The sequence below is a fragment of the Panthera onca genome, chromosome X, assembly GCF_046562875.1.
Source record: "Panthera onca isolate mPanOnc1 chromosome X, mPanOnc1 haplotype 2, whole genome shotgun sequence".
NCBI classification, from domain to species: Eukaryota; Metazoa; Chordata; class Mammalia; order Carnivora; family Felidae; genus Panthera; species Panthera onca.
The window spans coordinates 32,704,624-32,726,781 of NC_138357.1; the positions used below are offsets into that span (position 1 = coordinate 32,704,624).

At 40.3% G+C, this 22,158-nt stretch overlaps 1 protein-coding gene across 9 annotated transcripts in view; it reads left to right on the top strand.

Annotated features, from left to right (window-relative positions):
• The window catches only part of KLHL13 (kelch like family member 13), a 201,572-nt gene that overhangs the window by 164,634 nt on the left and 14,780 nt on the right, over positions 1-22,158 (top strand). For all 9 annotated transcript variants that reach the window (XM_081793530.1, XM_081793533.1, XM_081793531.1 and 6 more), the window contains 2 exons: positions 12,743-12,875; positions 13,626-13,822. In XM_081793530.1, the coding sequence (XP_081649656.1) occupies positions 12,743-12,875; positions 13,626-13,822 (330 nt within the window). The remainder of the gene's footprint in view (positions 1-12,742; positions 12,876-13,625; positions 13,823-22,158) is intronic.

Below are 22,158 nucleotides of genomic sequence, written 5' to 3' on the forward strand. Positions count from 1 at the left end.
ATTTTCATACCTAATAGGCTTGGATTCCTAGACCCTCGAACAAATCCCAGGAGACTCCGTTTTACATTCCCACCCACAATGCATGAGGATTCCGATTTTTCCATATTCTTGCCAACACTAATTTTCTGTCTTTTTGATTCTAGCTGCGCTGGTAGGTGTGAAGCGGGATCTCAGGGTCTCGATTTGTCCTTCCCTGATTGCCAGTGATGTTGAGCATCTTTTCGTTTGTGCTCGTGGCCATTTGCGTCTGCATCATCTTTGAAGAACCCCCCCGTTCAGATCCTTTGCCCCATTTTTACTTGGGTTATTTATCTTCTTATTATTCAGTCGGGAGAGTTCTTTATGTATTCTAGATACAAATCCCTTATGGGAACATGATTTGCAAGTATTTTCTCCCCGCAACTTTCTTTTTTTTTTTTAAGTTTATTTTTTGAGAGACAGAGAGGTGTGGGGCACAGAGAGAGAGAGAGAGAGAGAGAGAGAGCAAGTCAGGAAGGGGCAGAGAGAGAGAGGGAGAGAGAAATCCCAAGCAGGCTCCACACTGTCAGCAAAGAGCCCGACGCAGGGCTCGAACTCACGACCCGTGAAATCATGCCCTGAGCCAAAATCAGGAGTCAGATACTCAACCGACCGAGCCACCCAGGGACCCCTCTCCCAGCACCTATGGTTTTGTAGTCCTCTGTTCTGTCATAGTTGCCTTGCCAATCCCCTGTGCTTTATGCATTCAATCATCTGATCTTTGTTTCTGCTTTACCTTAGTAGAGTTCACAGGACAGATAGTCAAGGCAAACGCTGGGAGACTTGGGACTTGTCGCCGTTCTCTTAACATATGTATTTTTCCGCACTTCGGTCTTTGCACCCATTTCCTCTTCCTGAAATGCCTTTATTGTCCTTTTTGTTTCTAGTTAACCCCTACTTACACATAATGATCCCCATCTTTTTTTTTTTAATGTTTATTTTATTATTTTTGAGAGAGACAGCGCGTGAGCAGGGGAGGGGCAGAGAGAGAGGGAGACACAGAATCTGAAGCAGGCTCCGGGCTCCGAGCTGTCAGCACAGAGCCCGGTGCGGGGCTCGAGCCCACGAACTGCGAGATCATGACCTGAGCCGAAGTCGGACGCTCAACTGAGTCACCCAGGTACCCCATAATGATCCCCATCTTAAAATGTACATAATAAAACTGGAATTCTGGTTTTGCCCTCAACTCATGTCCTTCCCACTGCAGTTATGCCGTGGGTAATCCTGCAGCGCGGAACCTCTTAAAACGGTCCCTCCCATTGGCCTGTTGCCCTGACAGCTACTTTAAATGCCTTTTGAAGCTAGAGTTCGTGTGAGCCAGGCAGAGTTAGTGGCTTCTCTTCCTTCCTCTGCGTCCTCGTTAATATGACCTATCGGTGCGATCCACAACTCCCAGGGTCCAATTTCTTGTTTCTGTATGCCTACGATCTAGTGCTGGGGTACATGGTGAATGCTTAACAAGGGCCCGTCGTCGTCATCATCACCGTTATTATTGTTATATTTATTACTGTCATTAAAAGAGATAATATATACAAAGAGCCTAGCCCATTAGCCGGCACAGAGAAAGTACTCCGTGCTTTTCGTTGCTACTATTGGTATTGTTTGTGGAATAAACGAATTTGAGTGGCAGTTATAATAACTTTCGTGTATACTTGCTTCATTGATGCTTTAAACAACATTGGGAGGCAGAAAACCCAAGAATTGTCTCCATTTTATAGATCGGGAAACTGAAGCTCAGGGAGCTTGAACACAGGTTTTCTGACTGTAAACTTGTTTGTATAATCTGTTTTTACGATTAGTTTCTTCTGATCTTGCTCTAAACTCTATCATCTTTTTAAACATAATGTCTGTCAATACTAAGTTTTCATTGACAGTTAAATGTAAGAACATTTATTAACTAAGGCTGACAGATAATTTGTTGTGAATGATAGAGCAAAGATTCTATTCTTTTTTTTTTTTTAAGATTTTTTTAAAAGTAATCTCTGCACCCAACGTGAGGCTTGAACTCACAACCCCGAGATAAACAGTGATCTAGAAGTCAAACACGGGTGAGGTATCCTCAGAGTATTAGCTCCTGACTTGCTAATAAATGTCAGCAATAAACTGGTTGAGGTGACATTACTAAATGAACATTTGCCCGTGTTAACTAAAGAGAGAGAAAAGATGTATCACGTTATGCTTAACAGCTCTGTAATAAAAAGTCCACTAAAGTGAAAAGAAAAAGTCCCATGGTCTTCAGATTGAGCTAGCCAGGTGCCCCATAAAGATTTTATTCTTTCTTTTTCTAAGTTTATTTGGATATTTTGAGAGAGAGAGAGGGAGTGTGAGCAGGGGAGGGTCAGGGAGAGAGAATCCCAAGCAGGCTCCGCACTGTCAGTGTGGAGCCTGATGCGGGGCTCGAACTCAGGGACCTTGAGATCATGACCTGATCCAAAATCAAGAGTTGGACATTCAACCGACTGAGCCACCCAGGCGCCCCATAAAGGTTTTATTCTTAATAGAAATAGTAAAATTATGCAGAACGTCTTCTGGCATAATTAGAAAAATTAGGAAAAAAACAAAGCAAACAAACGAAACAGAGAAAAAAACTTGCCAACTGCCGGTTGGACACATCCTTGTTAGGACAAGGGAGGCCATAACTGTAGTACCACGTTTCAGCTAGTGGCCGTGTATATTAATTGTAGAATATTTACCTAGGTAGAAACAACATTTCTTTTTTTTTTTTTTTTTTTTAATTTTTTTTTTTCAACGTATTTTATTTATTTTTGGGACAGAGAGAGACAGAGCATGAACGGGGGAGGGGCAGAGAGAGAGGGAGACACAGAATCGGAAACAGGCTCCAGGCTCCGAGCCATCAGCCCAGAGCCTGACGCGGGGCTCGAACTCACGGACCGCGAGATCGTGACCTGGCTGAAGTCGGACGCTTAACCAACTGCGCCACCCAGGCGCCCCACAACATTTCTTTTTTTTAAAAAATGTTTATTTATTTTTGAGAGAGAGAGAGAGAGACAGAGGATGCAAAGCAGGTCCTGCGCTCACACCAGAGAGACAGATGTGGTGCTCAAACCCACGAACCGCGAGATCATGACCCGAGCCGAAGTCAACCGACTGAGCCACCCAGGCGCCCCACAACAAATTATTTCTTGACTGTTGGCTGTGCTTACTCAGACCTACGGAGTTTCAAACTGCCTCCCGGCTCTGGGTGTCTAGGTTCCTAATTGGCATTTTCTCAGGTTAAGACTGATACCTACCAGACTGCTCTTTCTATATTTTTCTCCGTTTTTATCTATTTATTATTTTTTCTACCCAGTTTTAGTTGCGAAACCAATGAAAGATCATTTTATAGTCTCAGACTATTATCTGTATAGTGCAACGTTAAAGAAATGAATTATCCCAAGAGCCTATACAAATTAGCTGGTGTGGCCTTCCAGTGGACCCACTTTCCGAAATGCTTATCCTAAGGTAGATGTTTGGGTTGCTGATCACGTCGTGTTGATGACCTCTACCCTATTTTAAACTTTTGTGATCATAAAATAAACAACTTAAAAATGTATTGCTGGGGCACTTGACTGGCTCAGTGAGTAGAGCATGGGACTCTTGATCTTGGGGTCGTGAGTTCAAGCCCCCTGTTGGGGGTAGAGTTTACTTAAAAAAATTTAAAAATAAAAATGTGCTGTTAACATAAGCAAGTGAAGCACAATAGATAAATGGACAAAGAAGATGTGGGATATATACATACATACACACATATATATAATGAAATATGACTCAGCCATAAAAAAGGCCGAGGTCTTGCCATTTGTGACAACATGGATGGACCTAGAGGGTTTTATGCTAAGTGAAATAATCTATTTGATAAAAGAAGAGCTCCCATAATCTAGATGGTTGAAGTTTTTATCAAAATGAAACTTGTAATTTTTTTACTTCAGTTTCCTAAATGGCTGCCAAAATAGAGAAATGAGTGTGTGATTTTTCTTGGGAATAGCTTTTTCGGTACTCGGGACAGGTAGGATACAGTAAGGTATTCTAATCCTTCCACAGTTGAGTGTGTATCTTTACGACTTTCAGTCTACGTTAGTATCTTCTTATCCTACGCTCTCAAATGAGATGTTGTCATTGTTGTTATTATTTAGCGTATATTGAAGTAACAGCACGTACCAACCGATAAAGATGCCCTAATACAGGATTTCCATTTCTGATTGTTTGTTGCCAGTATAGAATAATACAGTTTGTTGATGATTATTGACCTTGTGTCTTGCAATCTTGACAAACTGACTTACTCTGGGAGACTGTTGGTAGATTCTGTGGGGTTTTCCACGTAGACGGTCATCTTCCCTATAAATAAAGATACTTTTGTTTCTTTTTTTCCCAGTCCGATGCTGTTTATTCCATTTTCTTGCCTTACTGCACTACACGGAAACTCCAGAAAAATGTCGATTAGCAGCGGTTGCATATACATTCTTGCTTTTTTGCTGATATTTGTGGGGGTGGGGAGCATTCATTCTTTGACCATTAATTATGATGCTAGCTATAGGCTTGAGGAAGTTCCTTTCTGTTCATAATTGGCTGAGAGTCCTGTTCGGTGTTTTTCATCGGAAATGGATGTTGCATTTTGTCAAATGCTTTTTTGCACCTATCGAGATGATCTCATCATTTTTCTTGGTTCGTCTGCTAATACTGTGAATTATGTTGATTGATTTTTAAAGGCTAAAGCAACCATACACTGAAGGAACAAACCCCATGATGTATTATCTTCTTTCTATATATTATTACATTTGATTTGCTAAAATTGTAGGAATTTTTCCATCTGTACTCATGAGGAATTTTGGTTTTAGTCTTCTTAGTTTTCTTATCTCTGTCTGGTTTTGATATTAAGATAATGCTGGCGGGGCGCCTGGGTGGCTCAGTCGGTTGAGCGGCCGACTTCGGCTCAGGTCATGATCTCGCAGTCCGTGAGTTCGAGCCCCGCGTCGGGCTCTGTGCTGACAGCTCGGAGCCTGGAGCCTGTTTCGGATTCTGTGTCTCCCTCTCTCTGACCCTCCCCCGTTCATGCTCTGTCTCTCTCTGTCTCAAAAATAAATAAACGTTAAAAAAAAAAATTAAAAAAAAAATATAATGCTGGCTTTGTCAATATTAGGATAATGCTGGCTTTGTCGAATGAGTTGACACATGTTCCCACCTCTTAATTTTCTGGATATGTTTCTGTAGAACTGGTGATATTTCTTCCTTAAATGTTTCGTTGAATTCACCAGAGAAAATTCAGTTTTATAGTAGACATATAGATATTCGGGTTATTTATTTCTTGTAGAGTTATCTTTAGCAGCCCGTGTCTTTCAAGGAATTTATCCATTTCAACTGAGTTGTCAAGTGTATTGGCATACAATTGTTCATATTTACTCACTATTCTTTTAAAAGCTATACAATGTCTAGTAATCTCACCTCTCTCAATCCTGGTATTGGTAATTTGTGTTTTTTCTCTTTATTTCCCTAATCTAACTAGATTTTTATCAAACATTTGGATCTTTTCAAAGAACCAAACCTTTTTGGGTTTTATTGTTGTTGTTTTTCTCTTTCTATATTACATTTCATCAGTTTCCTCTCTGATCTTTATTATTTCCATTTTCCTGCTTTTGGTGATTAAGCTGCTCTTTAACTGCTAGTTTCTTTTAGTTTTCAATGTTTATTTATTTTGAGAGAGAGCAAGCCAGCAGGGGGAGGGGCAGAGCGAGAAAGCGCGCACGAGAGAGAGAGAGAGAGAGAGAGAGAGAATCCCAAGCAGGCTCTGCACTATCTGTGTTGAGTCCGGGGTGGGGCTTGAACTCACAAACTGTGAGATCATGACCTGAGCCAAAATCAAGAGTTGGCTGCTTAACCGACTGAGCCACCCAGGCACCTCAATTTCTAGTTTCTTAAGGAGGAAGCTGAAGTCTTTCATCAGACCGATAATAAATATTCTTTCCTCAGAAATCTATTTTGCCTTATTTTATGGTCATGCCAGGTTTTTTTGTTTTTTGTTTTTTGTTTTTCCACTAAGCTTTGTGCCCAACATTGGCCTTGGACTCATGACCCTGAGATTAAGAGTCACATGTTCTAACTGAGCCAGCTGGGCACCTCACGCCAGCTTTACTTTCTTTCTTTCTTTCTTTTTTTTTTTTTGTTAAATTTTTTTTTAATGTTTATTTATTTTTGAGAGAAAGAGACAAAGTGTGAGCAGGAGAGGGGCAGAGAGAGAGGGAGACACAGAATACGACGCAGGCTCCAGGCTCTGAGCTGTCAGCACAGAGCCCGACACGGGGCTCGATCTCACGAACCGTGAGATCATGACCTGAGCTGAAGTCGGATGCTCCACCGACTGAGCCACCCAGACGCCCCCATTTTATTTATTTTTGAGGGAGACTGTTTTTTGATCTCCGTAGCCCTCTGTCTCTGCAGATCTCTTCTCCTGTGTTCTGCCCTACAAACCTAGCTGCCTTAACTCCCTCGACATTCGCAGGGAGAATGCCATGCTTCATGTGGGTTCCTCCTCCCTGTACCTCTGTCTTGGAAAGTCCAGAACAATCATGGGGCTCATCTAACTTGCTTCTCATCTTTCGCAGATCCCTCTCCTTCATCCAGTCTTTTACTGTTTTTTTGTTTTGTTTTGTTTTTTCATATATTTTGTCTGGTTTTAAGTTGTTTCAAGAGGTAAGGTAAATCCAGTCCCTGTTCTTTTATCTTTGCTGGAAACAAAAAAATCTAGAGGCTATAATTAAATGCCAAATTGTGAGACTCAGGCTAACGGTGCCTGATTATTTTGGAGATTTGGTTAGAGATAGCTTTACAAAGGAGGTCAAATTTGAACTGGGCTTTGAAGGAGGGAAGCTATTGTATGTGAAAAATAATGGCATATATAAAGGGACTAGAAAAAAGGTAAGCCTGGTTTTTACCGATGAGCCAGTCTAGACAACAACCTGAAATAATGAAAAATAAGGTTGAACCGTTGAGCTGGGCCATTAAAAAAAAATAGATCTTTAAATTCCAGAGGCACCTGGCTGGCTCAGTCAGTAGTGCTTGCGACTCTTGATCTCGGGGTTGTGTGTTCGAGCCCCACGTTAGGTATGGGGATTACTTAAAAATAAAACCTTAAGAAACAAAACAAAACAGAGCCGCCTGGGTGGCTCAGTCGGTTAAGTGTCCGGCTTCAGCTCAGGTCATGATCTCGCGGTTCGTGAGTTCGGGCCCCGCGTCAGGCTCTGTGCTGACAGCTCAGAGCCCGGAGCCTGCTTCCGAGTCTGTGTCTCCCTCCTTCTCTGCCCCTCCTCCCCACGTGCTCTGTCTCTCTCTGCCTCTCAAAAATAAAGAAAACTAATTAAAAAAAAATTTCTTTAAAGAAACAAAACAAAACAAATCTGTAAATTCCTATATTGTGATATAGTGCTGATACAAAGCCCTTAGAAGTATTTAGGCTCTAGGCAATGTTGTATAATAAGAACAGTTTAATTAATATTAATATAAACTTTTATATCCAGTCTATAGATCTCTTTTACTTTAAACATGCATCTGTTCCTTTTGTGTCCTCTGAATTAAACATGGATATGGCATTGTTTTCATCAAATGCATTATATTTACTTAGAGACTGGGAAAAAACCCATTCTTTAACTTTCTTTTCTTTTCTTTTCTTTTTTAATGTTTATTTCTGAGACAGAGAGAGACAGAGCATGAGCGGGGGAGGGCAGAGAGAGAGGGAGACACAGAATCCAAAGCAGGCTCCGGGCTCTGAGCTGTCAGCACAGAGCCGGACATGGGGCTCGAACTCACAAACCGTGAGATCATGACCTGAGCTGAAGTCAGTCGCTCAACTGACTGAGCCACCCAGGCACCCCTAACCTTCTTTTCTTTAGTTCCTTTATCTTTGTGTGTAAAACCTGTTTTCCACTAATACTCTTTATTGCTCTTCTCAGGATGTGTTTCCTTCTTCTCCCACTTCCTTTTCAAAATTACACTGATCAAAACTAGATACAATATGCTAGTGAGTTACTTCCAGTGCAGAATTTAATGGAAAGATTTGCTTCCCAGATTGCTTTTTAATACCTGAAATTATCATTCTAGCCTTTTTCACAATGACATTATATTTAATTTGAAAGCTATTGACATTCAGGGCGCCTGGGTGGCTCAGTCGGTTAAGCGTCCAACTTCGGCTCAGGGCACGATCTCACTGCTCATGGGGTCGAGTCCTGTGTCGGGCTCTATGCTGACAGCTCAGAGCCTGGAGCCTCCTTTGGATTCTGTGTCTCCCTCTCTCTCTCTCTCTGCCCCTCTCCCACTTATGCTCTGTCTCTCCATCTCTCTCTCGCTCAAAAATAAATAAACATTAAAAATTTTTAAGACAGAAAAATGAAAGCTATCGACATTCAACCAACTTTTGGTAGTAATTACTTGTAGCTCATACGGTTTCTATATTATGGTTGTGTAACGTCAACGCATATCCCCTTGTATTTTAATATGATCATTTAAAAATTTATCACGTTCATTTAAGATGTCTCAGTCCTTCAGAGTATTATATAGGTAGCTCCCTCTATTTAAAACAATTTTCTTAACAAAAAATATTTTTTTAAGTTCATTTCATTTATTTTGAGAGAGAGAGAGAGCGAGCACGTGCACAGCAGGGGCAGAGAGAGAAGGGGAGAGAGAGAATCCCAAGCAGGATCTGCACTGTCAACACAGAGCCCGATGCGGGGCTCAAACTCATGAACCAGGAGATCATGACCTGAGCTGAGGTCAAGAGTTGGACGCTTAACCAACTGAGCCAGTTAGGCACCCTTATTTAATAGGAATTGAAGTTTTGATACATTGGGTTTAGTTTAATACAGGGGATAGAAAAAGGGTTGTTTTTTTTTAATGCTCTGGTTTTTTTCCCCCAAAGGATGTGAAGAAGAAGAAAAGAATAGATATGGGAAGAGTTATAGGAGGGGGAAAGGGAAACATTAGAGTAGAGAAGCCAAGAACAGATAATAATCTCCACATCAATGGAACCCAAGGCCCAGAAGAAATAGAAAAATCGAGAACTAAGATATGGATTGGGGCAGAAAGAAGTTTAGTTTAAAGCAATAGGAACCATTTTACAGATACTCTAAAAAACTGGAAACTTTGCTCAGTTTTGCGTAAACCAGAGCTGTATCTATAGAGAGTGAACTAGCATATGGAAACAGACAACACGCCTTATAGCATTTTGACAAGAGGAATGAGTACAAATGTGGTGGAAGAAAATGATTTTATATTAAAAGGACACATTTTAAGTGTGCAGGGGATCTTTTTTTTTTTAAGTTTTGTTTTATTTGTTCAAGTAATCCGTACATCCCACATGGGGCTCACACTCACGACCCCGAGATCAAGAGTTGCATGCTCTTTCCACTGAACCAGTCAGGCGCCCCATCAGGGTGTCTTTGAGAGTCTTCCTCGAGTTGAATGGGGGAGGAAATGTATAAGACTAAAAGCAAAAGATAAATCTATAGAAGGCAGGTAAGACCTGTGGAGAATGACCTCCCCCTCTCTTTGAATGTGTGCACCCTTCACAAGATTAGAGTATAAAAGTTGTTTAGAGAAACTAACAACATACAGATTCTAAATATCTTGTTAGCACGCTGTTATCTGTAGAGAACTGTAGTCTCTTTAGACAAAGCTGGGATATACAGATAACAGCACGCCAAGAAGATATTTAGAATCTGTATGAATATAATCTGAATCGACAGATTCTTATTTGGATACAGATAGCAATAGTCAGGAATAAAATTGGCAAATACGGAATTGGATGGCAGGATTGTTCATTTATACATTTGAAAGTAAAGGCTGTGAAATATACAAAAAGGGAAACTACTTTATAGGCAGTAAAAATAAAGGCAAAACCTCACAAACCACACACTTTGCCAAAGGTAGGTAAATGAAGCTTAGAATAGAAGATATTCAGAGTGCGATAAAAGTGGCCTACGAGCTTCAGCTTCCTTTCTTGGGGGACGCCAGATTATACTGAGGAAGGGTAGAGGATTTTTTTTCTTTTTTAAGACAGTGCAAAGGGAAACAAAACGATCAGGTTTGTGAAGAGGATGACAGCTCCTGGGGACTTGGCCGGGCTGTCCAAATCGTGAGGATTGAGTCTGTACCTCAACAGGCAGTTTTAATAGAATATGGACAAAATGAGAAATGACACAGATAATGATACGGGAAGTATTCGCTCTTCCTTTTTTCAAAAGGAACAAGAAGGAATAATAAATAGTAGGCGTGGAGCGTACTGACATTACGCAGTTCCCAGTATGAAATATCTGTAGGAATATTTTAAAGACAGAAGGGGCAGCAAATGAACCGAGGTTTTTGTTTGGGTTTTTTTTTTTTTTATTGTTGTTTTAGTAGAAGAAGACAACGGATTGGATGCAATCACTGCTTTTGACAGAATAAGCCATGATTGCCTTTCACAGGCATTATCTCTGTATGTACACCTTTGAGAAGATTCAGAAATTTTTTCATGAATAGAAATAAAGCAAGGTGGCATAGAGTGCCTAGTCTCACTTCATTGGTATTTTGGGGTCTTTTTTTGCCAGTGCCCAGGGCATAATCAGTTTCCCAAGATAAACTGTATGCTTCAACTTGCCAGAAGCTTCTAAAACTTTCACGGTACATCTTCTCCAAACCAACAGTTCCACTTTTACAAGTGATGCCCACAAGATCTACTTACACGAGTGAGGGTATGTACGAGGAGCTTTCTTGCAGCATTGCTCGTAATGGCAAAAGTTGTCATTGTACATATATATATGTATATATATATATATATATATACATATACATACACACACACACATACACACACACACTCACACCCCTCCTCCCCCCCCCCCCCCCCCGCCCCACACACACACAAGCAAACGATAGATTATGCATATGTATAGAAAGAGGCCTGGGGCACCTGGGTGGCTCCGTTGGTTGAGCATCCAACTCTTGATTTCGACACAGGTCATGATGTCAGGGCTGTGGGATCGAGCCCCATGTCAGGCTCGGTGCTGAGCGTGGAGCCTGCTTGAGAGTCTCTCTCCCTCTGCCCCGCCTCCACTCTAAAATTAAAAAAAATAATAAAGAAAGAAAAAAGAGACCTGGACGTATATATCCCAAGCTGTTAGTGGTAGTTACTTCCTGTAAGTAAGTAACAGTAGTAGAGTTTTGGTTTTCCATTTATATCCTGTACTTTTATAACAAGCAGATATTTCATTTTTTTTTTTAACTTGCAATTTATCTGAAAGAGAAAAAAGCCAAGCCCTTGTGGATCATTTAACGATGGGAAATGGAAAATACCGAGGGTGGGGTATATAACGTTTGTGTTTATAGAAGAAAAGAGGCGTTTGTGAAAGAGTCGATATTTGTGAACAGAAACATATGTCAGTCACTGTTGGAGAAAGAAAAATATGATACATAATCCCGTTCTAAAGTATATGTATAATGTATAAATATTTTTGGAATAAAAACATTACTGTCTCTCTCCAGAGAGAAAGTGGCTGGATCACATTATCTCTTTGAAGTTCTAGTTCTGTGGATGCAAGCATTTGCTTTAAAAAGCAATTTAAAGATTATGATGAGATGTTTAGACTGAGATTTATATTATACATATGTGTAGCATCAGTATTTCTAAAACTGCATCCGTCAGTATGTCATGCCTTTTGCTTCTTAAATTCGTGAAGCACAACCGTAAAGAGAAGTTTTATTTGGGGTCATGAAAATACGAAGGGGATGGAACACTCCTTGCTATTAGTTCTTGTTGTGTCACATTATTGCATTACGTTGTATATTGGAAGGTAATTTGTATGAGTTTCTTCATGATTTTTTATAATCACACATCACCGTTTTGAAACTGTAGAGTAAATCTTGTGAAAATCTCCATTTCTGAGCCTTATTATTAAATCACATATTCTCTCCTTTTTGTGCATTTGATCAGCCTGTTATAATCACAAAATGTTTTATTCTCCCAAGAACAGATCAAAGTAGGAGGGCGGCGGGGGGCTCCTGGGTGGCTCAGTCGGTTGAGCATCCGACTCTTGATTTTGACTCAGGTCTGATCTCACAGTCATGAGATCAAGGCCCACATCAGGCTCTGTGCAGAAAGTGGAGCCCGCTTGGGATTCTCTCTCTCTCTCTCTCTCCCTCTCTCTCACTGCCCTTCCCCCATTCATGGTGTCCCTCTCTCTTTCTCTCTCTCTCTCTCAAAATAGATAAATAAATATTAAAAAGGGGGGGGCACCTGGGTGGCTCAGTCGGTTAAGTGTCCAACTTCGGCTCAGGCCATGATCTCCTGGTTCATGGGTTCAAGCCCCACGTCGGGCTCTGTGCTGACAGCTCAGAGCCTGGAGCCTGCTTCGGATTCTGTGTCTCCCTCTCTCTGCTCCTCCCCTGACCATGCTCTATCTCTCAAAAATAAACAAACATCAAAATAAGCTAAAACCAGTCGTTGCGTGAATAAGTGAATGTATATACTCTTTCCATATTTGTTCTTAATCTAAATCAGTCATAATTTTATCTTTTTCCTACTGTGAATTAAATATACATTGTCACATATCAAATAGGTTGTTGTCTTCTGAGGAATTATTCTGTTGGCTTTATGTTCTAAATATGTTGCACGCAAATTAATATATAAACAGGATTTGAGCGTGCAGAAATGTGTATATCCGTTTAACCTTGATTAGTGTCTCAACTCACGTTCTTGTTGTAGGGCTTTGACCAGCTTCGACTTGAAGGATTGCTTTGTGATGTGACCCTGATGCCAGGTGACACGGATGACGCCTTCCCTGTGCATAGAGTCATGATGGCCTCTGCTAGTGATTACTTCAAGGCCATGTTCACAGGTAGGTTGGCTCTTCACATTCTGCACCCACATTAAAACAATATGGAAAATACGTGTTTAAATGTTTTTATTTCTAAAGTGAAATTCAGTTCTTTTGATCTGTATCTTTCCCAGAAGAAATAGTTTCAAAAGCAATATACAGGGGCGCCTGGGTGGCCTAGTCGGTTGAGCGTCTGACTTTGACTTAGGTCATGATCTCAGGGTTCATGAGTTCAAGCCCCACATCGGGCTCTCTGCTGTCAGCACAGAGCCTGCTTTGGATCCTCTGTCCCCCTGTGTCTCTTTCCCTCTCCCGCTCATTCTCTCTCTCTCTCTCTCAAAATAAATAAACTTAAAAAAAAAAAAGGAATATACACCCAGTGTGTGTGGTTGTAGGTGGCATTTTTTAAAACTTGGGAAATGGATGTACCTTTTTCATACCTGTGTCCACTTTAATTTCACAGCTTTTCTTTTTCTCTCTGCCAGAGACTCTGGGTCCCACTAATACAATCTTTAATCTGTCAAAAGATACAAAGTGACAGGGGAACATTCTGGAAGCTCTTGCATTGTATACAACTTCCATTAGGATAGAGATATTCCTCTTTAAGTACTCTCTTTTAACTATAAAATATGCAGAAGTCTGACTCTGACGTGAATGCTTGCATAGAATAAAACTTTGCCTTGATTTCACCGCATCTAATTGGCGGCAGAAGCGAGTTTGACCTTAATTAAATTATCCACCCTTGTTTAATTGACTGTCTTTTTATTTAAGGTGGCATGAAAGAACAAGATTTAATGTGCATTAAGCTTCATGGTGTGAGCAAAGTCGGTTTAAGGAAAATTATTGATTTCATTTACACTGCAAAGCTTTCCCTTAACATGGACAACCTTCAAGATACACTAGAAGCTGCCAGTTTTCTACAGATTCTGCCGGTTTTGGACTTCTGCAAAGTGTTTCTCATATCTGGGGTAAGGCATTCTCACAGCTTCAAGGCTTTTCCTGCAGGACACCCTGACGTCGCCTGTTTGGAGACGGATGAAATTCGTTGCGTGGGCGTACGAAACGTTGGCCGTTCAAGACGCGCGTCAGGTAGTGCGAGCTCTGGAAGCAAGTTGAGAGGAAAACAGTACCAGTGCGTTTTTACAAACAGAATTACGTAATAGAAATCTGTGGTGTAATCGCATGGCATCAGACAGTGATAGCGCTTCGTAACGATAAAGATTTTATTTTTTAATTTAAAAAAAAATGCTATTTATTTTTGAGAGAGAGAGACACGGAATGTGAGCTGGGGAGGGGCAGAGGGAGAGGGAGACACAGAATCCGAAGCAGGGCCTAGGCTCTGAGCTGTCAGCACAGAGCCCGATGTGGGGCTCGAACTCGTGAACTGCGAGATCATGACCTGGGCTGAAGTCAGACGCTGAACCGACTGAGCTACCCGGGCACCCCATAGCGATATAGATTTTAAACTGTTTGTTGATGTTATATATCTTAATCTGGTTTTATTTACCTTAACGATTTTATACAGGCAGGCTTCTTTTTTCTTTTTCTTTTTTTCCACTTTGTATAAGTTTTTTTTTTTAATCCGATTTTTTTTTTATTTTGGTAAAATACACCATAAAATTTGCCCTCTTTACCATTATTATTATTATTTTTTTAATTTACATTGAAGTTAGTTAGCATATAGTGTAATCATGATTTCAGGAGTAGAATCCAGTGATGCATCCCCTACATATAACACCCAGTGCTCATCCCAACTAGTGTCCTCCTTAATGCCCATCACCCATCTAGCCCATCCCCCTCCAGTGCCCTCAGTTTGTCCTTTATATTCAAGAGTCTCCTGGGGCACCTGGGTGGCTCAGTCGGTTGAGCGTCCGACTTCGGCTCAGGTCGTTATCTCGCAGTTGACGAGTTCGGGCCCCGCGTCGGGCTCCGTGCTGATGGCTCGGAGCCTGGAGCCTGCTTCGGATTCTGTGTCTCCCTCTCTCTCTGCCCCTACCCCGCTCACACTCTGTCTCTCTCTCTCTCTCAAAAATAAATAAACATGAAAAAAAAAACCTTTTTTTAAAAAAGAGTCTCTTATGTCTTGCCCCTCTCCCTGTTTTGATATTATTTTTGCTTCCCTTCCCTGATGTTCATATGTTTTTATACAGGCAGACTTCTTAAATGGAATTCCATGGAAACATAATCTGAGCTTCTAGAAGCCTTTTAAACCAGGCTCAGTAATTTTTTTTCTTCCTTAGATATGGGAGCCAGGTCTTGAGAAGAAGTAATACTTATGTGACAACATATAGAAAAATAAGTCTTAATTGCATGGAAACGCATCACCCACTGAATGGTTTTTAGCCTTTATTAATAGACAGGAGAAGACACAGCTACCAATGAACTGCTTAGCGGTCACGTGGTTCCTGAAGGCACTGCCCTATTTGAGACTCTTAAATTCTGCTTCCGGGAAATGAAATGCTTTGGTTGCAAGGAGATATTGCCCGGAAGATTTCTGGAGTTTATGGAACTTGCTTTTGTAATTGGAGAATTATGGCAGCGGTAAATTTTGATATGTTTTCTAATTTATTATATGAGTAGATAATACATTTTTCTACCCTTGATTTAAACTCCTACCAATTCTAATATCGGTAAATTATTGCTGTTAGGCTTTCTAAAAGTTGCATTGACTAAACTGGGAGCCCAGTTTGCAAACCCTCGGTTTTAAGAGAACGTGTCCTTAGCGCTTTTATTAATAAGCTACTCCTTGTCTTATAAAGTCAGCCCACAGCTAATTTAACAGGACTGTGGAAAGTGTGTCTTGTTTGTGTGTTTCCATTTTAAAGCATCCATACTACTGTCTCACCGTTATTTATAAACTTTTGAACTAACAGCCAAAAGGCAGTGTGGGGTTACAGTGTTGTTTATTCTCTGTCACGTGCGTAACCCGCATGAAGTGTATTTCTCAAGATGCTGCTTGTCAGTACTGAATCTGAGCGCTGACTCTCGTTTTAATTTAGTCACACAAGGCCCTCCCCCTTAGGACCTATAAGCACCTTTCTTCTAGGTTCGTACCCCTGACATCATGTAACACCTTCGTCCCAGGAAAAAAATGAACTGAATGTATTTTTTAAGTGTATCACGTCCAATAATTACTTTAGTAATAACACTTAATGCTTACGTTTATATACTCTCAGCATTTGCTTTTACACTGATCTCAGCAACACACGTGGTCATCCTGAGCCAAACTACATACGGTGTTATGATTTCTTTGGAACTGGTCATTAATAATAGACGTTCATGGTCAACCTCTTCTCTCATAGCGAATTGTAGTACTTAGACCTTTAGATGTGGGTGGCGATCTGTTCCTTTACCTGAAAGGAAAGGACCAAATGGAATAGAGCACAATTTATGAAAAGTCGTAAAAGTATACAGTTGTCAGAATAACAGTATGAAGAATGATTGTGTTCTAGAAAACTCTAAAACAAGTTTATTTAAAGATGACATCACAGTAATTTTGCAATATTGACACATTTTGTGTAATTAGGAGGTTGGTTCTTTAACCTATTTGAAACATTTATTGTAACTGCGTGCTTTACCCGTTTGGAAATTTCTTCATTTTTATGAAGACTTATTATTGCTTTAAAGATTGTATTATTCATTCCTAGTGTCCTCTGCGGACCTCCTAAAACCCATTTCTAGTGGAGAAGAGGCTTGTGTCTGACAAAGCGTACCTGTGGTACAGTTTACTCCTTCCTCTCGGTTTTCGAAGTTTCTCTGAACTCTGAGGAAAAACACCTCTTTTCTTAGCACCGTTCTATTTACCTGTCTTTCATCCTGTTTGCTGAGGATATGTCTGTGTGATTTTACTGTGGAAATATTCCCTCTCAGAATCCATGATAGTTTTTGAGAACAGTTGGTCGATCATTGGCATAGAGATTATCTAAAATCCAACTTTTCCCTTATCCCTTCTTTCATGCATTCCATTTCTTAGTCAAATGTTCAGCCTTACTCTATTTATTTCCTCTTTCCTTCTCAGCAAGCAAGTGGATCAGGCACGAGTAGCCCTTGGAAGTTTCTAGATAATGTATTTTTTCAACGGTAGATTTGTTTTGAGTTCTCCCACAAGCTAACTTTTATGGATCATTTTTACATAGGATGGTCTCATGTTTTAAGAATTGCGTGCTTAAACCAAAGGTTTTGAGCGAATAGGTGTATGCTTTTAATGATGTGGTGGGATTATACTTCACGTAACCAAAACACTACTTAGGCTTGACCTTTTAGAAAGAAAAATCAGCTTCCCATACCACTCTGGTCTATCCCCTTCTTAATTGTTTGTGTGGGTGAGAAGGAGCAGTGGTACAATAAAATGTGACTCGGCAAATAACCCCCAAAGCGTTTTTATGTTAGTTTTGCGTGATAACTTTAAGTACGACAATAAAACCACCCTCGCCTTTGGTGAGATAGAAAAACACCAGTGTTCTAGAACAGAGCATCAGGGGCTCCGTAGAACAAGAACCACTCCCCGCTTTGCCATCCTTCGCAGTAATGCTTTTCTCTTAGGGCGTTAATGACTATTGTAGTTTATAGGCTCAGGTGCTTTTGTTCTTGCTATGTTACTTTCCTGGTAGTTGTAGAAAAGAGAACTATGAAATGGATACAAAGGGATAACAGTGAAGGATGCAAAGCGGAGTAGGTAAAATTTTCTAAAAACATTGGCTTTCCGGGGCGTCCGGGAGGCTCAGCTGGTTAAGCGTCCAACTCTTTAATTTCTGCTCAGGTCACGATCTCACGGTTTGTGAGTTCGAGCCATGCGTCGGGCTCTGCGCTGCCAGTGCGGAGCCTGCTTGGGATTCTGTCTCTCTCTCTCTCTGTTCTTCCTCCACTTGCGCTGTTTCTCTCTCTCTCTCTGAAAATAAATAAACTTAAAAACATTTGCTTTCCGATATCATGGAGACGATGGAAAATTATCTGTTTAGTTACATGCCTAGAAATGGCATTCATTTCCGTCTTTACGACATTCTATAACTACAGCATGCTAAATGCTGTGCGGCCATTCCCTGATTTACACACAGGTTGTCGTTAAATTTTTTATCATTTGTCTGCTGTTTGGAATTTGTAACATCTCGCATCTGCCCCCACGGAACCACTGTGACGGAGGATTTCAGGCCAGCCCACAAAACCCAATTTGTAACGTAAGGTTGCTGAAACAGGACGTTTGTCATTGAACCGGCAATATGACAATTGAAATATACAATTATACAGAATAAACAAACCCGAATGAAGGTGAGCAAGGAACCATTTTCTTTTTATATAAAAGCGTATCGAATCCGAGAACGAAGATGCCATTGTGCTTTCGACTTGGTGATACTCTTTCTTTAAGCTCATTGTTTTAAAGTTGTGTTGCTGTTTTTCCTTGATGCATGTATAGCCTTGGTTCCACTCGTACATTTATCATCACTGATCCGGGTGGGGAAGCTCACAATGAAACATAGAGAGGTTTTTTTATGGAGGCTACTGAGGGTAATAGAGAGTTTGCGACCGTGGAAAACGAAGGCGCCCATGTGGGAGAGGCAAAAGGCAGAGTAAAGGAGTTCTCTCAAGGGAAACATGAAGGAAATCAGAAGAAGTTATTGGAAAAGACAGTTTCTTTTACTGTTAGGGGATGACGTCAGCAGCAAGCTTTGGGAATATCCTTCTTGATGTAAGAATTTCCTGTATGGTACTTGCATTTCACATTCCTTATTTGATCCAAATTGGATTTACCCATAAAAATTAACATGTCTTTTCAGATAATTCTTTTTTGCCTTTGGGGAGGTTTAATGCAAATTAGAGGAAAACTCATATAGATAATTTTTCGATGAATCGAAACCGTTCCTCCCCTCCCGCACCAAACCAATCTCGACTCCCTTATTGTCACGGCTGACATTCGGCAAGTGATACCCACGTACTGGTTGTTTATGGTTGAGCATCTATTCTCATTCACGGATACCCAGACTGGGCTGGGTGTTAAATATTCCAAGTACTAGTCCTTCCTACACCCTCTGTCCCCCTCAGTCGTTCATTTGATTTCTTCCCAGTGTGTGGACACGCATTCTCTCTCTGAAGTGGTTGTATTTGACACCAGGCTGCCATTTTAATAAACTAGACAGCACCAAGGACGCTTTGGCACATGGACTATCTGAGGAGCATCCCCCCTCCCCGCCCCCCCCCCCCCCCCCCGCCCAAACTTGCCAGCTAATTCCCTGGTCTATGCACTTTTTCTTAAGAGTTACAAAAGCAGAGACTCGTTTTAGTTTTTGCTTTTTTCCGAAGTGGAAGTTTATGTGTGTAACACACCGATCTTCAACAGAATACCATCTGATTTCTGATGAATTTCTGATTTCTGATTTCTGATGAAACCTGTCATTAAAATATCATATTATGGCAGTGAAATGTTTGGGTGCATCGAGTGTGATTTGAACAATTTAATACAGCCGCAGTGAGGGACAGTATGTTAATGAGAGTAGCACTTTGAAAATTCTGATGCCTTTAGGGTGAAAATTCTGGAACTGCCTTTAGGGTGACCTATGAAGGTTGTTTGATTGCAGTAGAAGAATTTATAATATTTTATATCAAGGCAACTGAAATGTGCACTTGATTATTTTAAAAGCAGTTTTACTGGTTCTCATAAGTGGTTGAGAAATTTTGTCCTTTTTTGCTTCTATATCCTTTAAAACACTAATGTGTATTTGAATTCATGTCTGTAATAACTCTTCCTTGGAATTCGGGCCAGGTTATATATTCAGATGAAATTAGAGTCCTTTCTACTTATGAGTTGTTTTTTTTTAAATAAGCTTTAAACTTCCTATTTTATATTTCAAGATGTAATGCATTCTAATATATACATGAATTTCATTAAATGTTACATTACTGCACACATCCATTATTTAATACTATCTAGGCTAAATGTTTGGGTATATGCTAACTGAAGCACTTTTAAGAATCATGACTAAGAGGTTGATGAAAATGAACCATAATTGAATAATCGTGTATTTTTCCAAAAATCATTTACCATTATTCCATCACTTTGGTCTGCTTACATTGTTAACTGTTATTCTAGACTTTGCTTCTATAATCCCTATAGTCTACGATTAATTATTTGAGCTTTGATTACATGCACTTCATAACAACCAATTTTCTATTCCATACTTTTTGTCTGAGTTGCATTTAAAAATTAACAAGGGTCTAGTAATTTTCTATATCAATTCAAAATCTATTCTATTTTTAGTTGTCTCTATCGTCACTTCTTTAATTTGTATATTGCCAATAATTATAGTATTTAACCTTTGTTATATACCCACAGCGTGATAGCTGTTGTACGTGGGGTATAGAAAATGCTTACTCCTTCTATCAAGAAGATGACAATTTGGGGGCGCCTGGGTGGCTCAGTCGGTTAAGCGGCTGACTTTGACTCAGGTCGTGATCTCGCGGTTCGTGAGTTCGAGCCCCGGCGTCGGGCTCTTGTGCTGACAGCTCCAAACCTGAAGCTTGCTTCTGATTCTGTGTCTCCCTCTGTCTCTGCCCCTCCCCTGCTCACATTCTGTGTCTCTCTCTCAAAAATTAATAAACCTTAAAAAAAATTAAGAAGATGACAATTTGGAAGGTTATGAAATATCATTCTCTGGTGATTTTTTTTTTAATTTTTTTTTTTTAACATTTATTTATTTTTGAGACACAGAGAGACAGAGCATGAACAGGGAGGGTCAGAGAGAGGGAGACACAGAATCTGAAACAGGCTCCAGGCTCTGAGCTGTCAGCACAGAGCCCGACGCGGGGCTCGAACTCACAGCCCTCACGGACCGCGAGATCATGACCTGAGCTGAAGTCGGCTGCTTAACCGACTGAGCCACCCAAGCGCCCCTCTCTGGTGATTTTTAAGAAAAGACTAGACAGCTTTCTGTATATCCTAGTGGTCTGTCAAGGTCTTTTGCAGTCTTGTGTATCTGTATCTGAGCATACTGATATATAGAAGATATTTTCCAAATGCCCTTCAATAAAAGGCAGACTTTTTTTTTTTTATGCTGTTGTTTTAGTAATTATTCTCTTATTGGATGAAGTCGAAGCGGGAAATGGGGAAGGAACTAAATACCTTGATCCCATTTCTAATTCAGTTTCAATTTTTTAATCTTGGTTTGTTTTGTAGGCTATCAGTTTAGACTTCTATTTGGTGAGCAACAACGTCATTTTGCTTATTTGAAGTACCCATTTCTTGTTGCTTTTATCTGTAATCCTATCACTCATGACGAGAATCTGCAAACTTGGGGATCATTTTTACGTTCCCACCAACCTTTGCTTATCCCTGCTAGTAAATGTGTTCAAAGGTGCAAATTACCTTTGCTCTGGGGAAGGGCTACTCCTTTCCGGACTCAGAAAGTAGATTCGTTACCCCAGACGTTAATTCCTGCCACCCGGAGTGATTTGTGCAAGTGACTAATGACTGTAACTTCATTTACACGATGAAAAATTTTATAAGCTGCCAACTTGCCACTCCTACAATTGGATTGAAACGTACTTTTTATTAATCACATTGGAAATCCAAGGTATTGAACAGTGTTAAACTGTGTCTTTCAAAAGGCCCATAATTGCGCCTGGGTGGCGCAGTCGGTTAAGCGTCCGACTTCAGCCAGGTCACGATCTCGCGGTCCGTGAGTTCGAGCCCCGCGTCAGGCTCTGGGCTGATGGCTCGGAGCCTGGAGCCTGTTTCCGATTCTGTCTCCCTCTCTCTCTGCCCCTCCCCCGTTCATGCTCTGTCTCTCTCTGTCCCAAAAATAAATAAAAAACGTTGAAAAAAAAAAATTAAAAAAAAATAAAAATAAAAATAAAAAAAAAAAAAAAAAAAAAAAAGGCCCATAATTTGTTAATTTGTTTTTCCTAATTCTTCTTTTGTGTTACAGTTCTGTTTTAGGTATTCTTTAATATATAGCTATTAAGTTTAATAAGCAATTAAAATTTTTTGGAGATTCCTGTAAAGCAAATTGTTAAAATTCTTCCTGAGTAATAAATCTATGAAAATAGCCTCCTGTGTGTGTGTGTTAACCTTAGAGCTTTCTGTGATAATGTATCAGCTGGGCTGATACTTTATGCAGAGAAGTAATTATTTCAGTCTCATTTCAGCTTTTAAATAAAAGGATAATAGAAGGATTAGGCAATTTTCTCTTAATCATCTGCCAATCTGGTAACAATACAGGTATGTCAGTGAAGTTTACGTGACATATGTGAACACACACACTGACAAAATTAAGAGAAAACCTTTGAGTCCTTTGCCTGTGACCTGCCTGTGTGT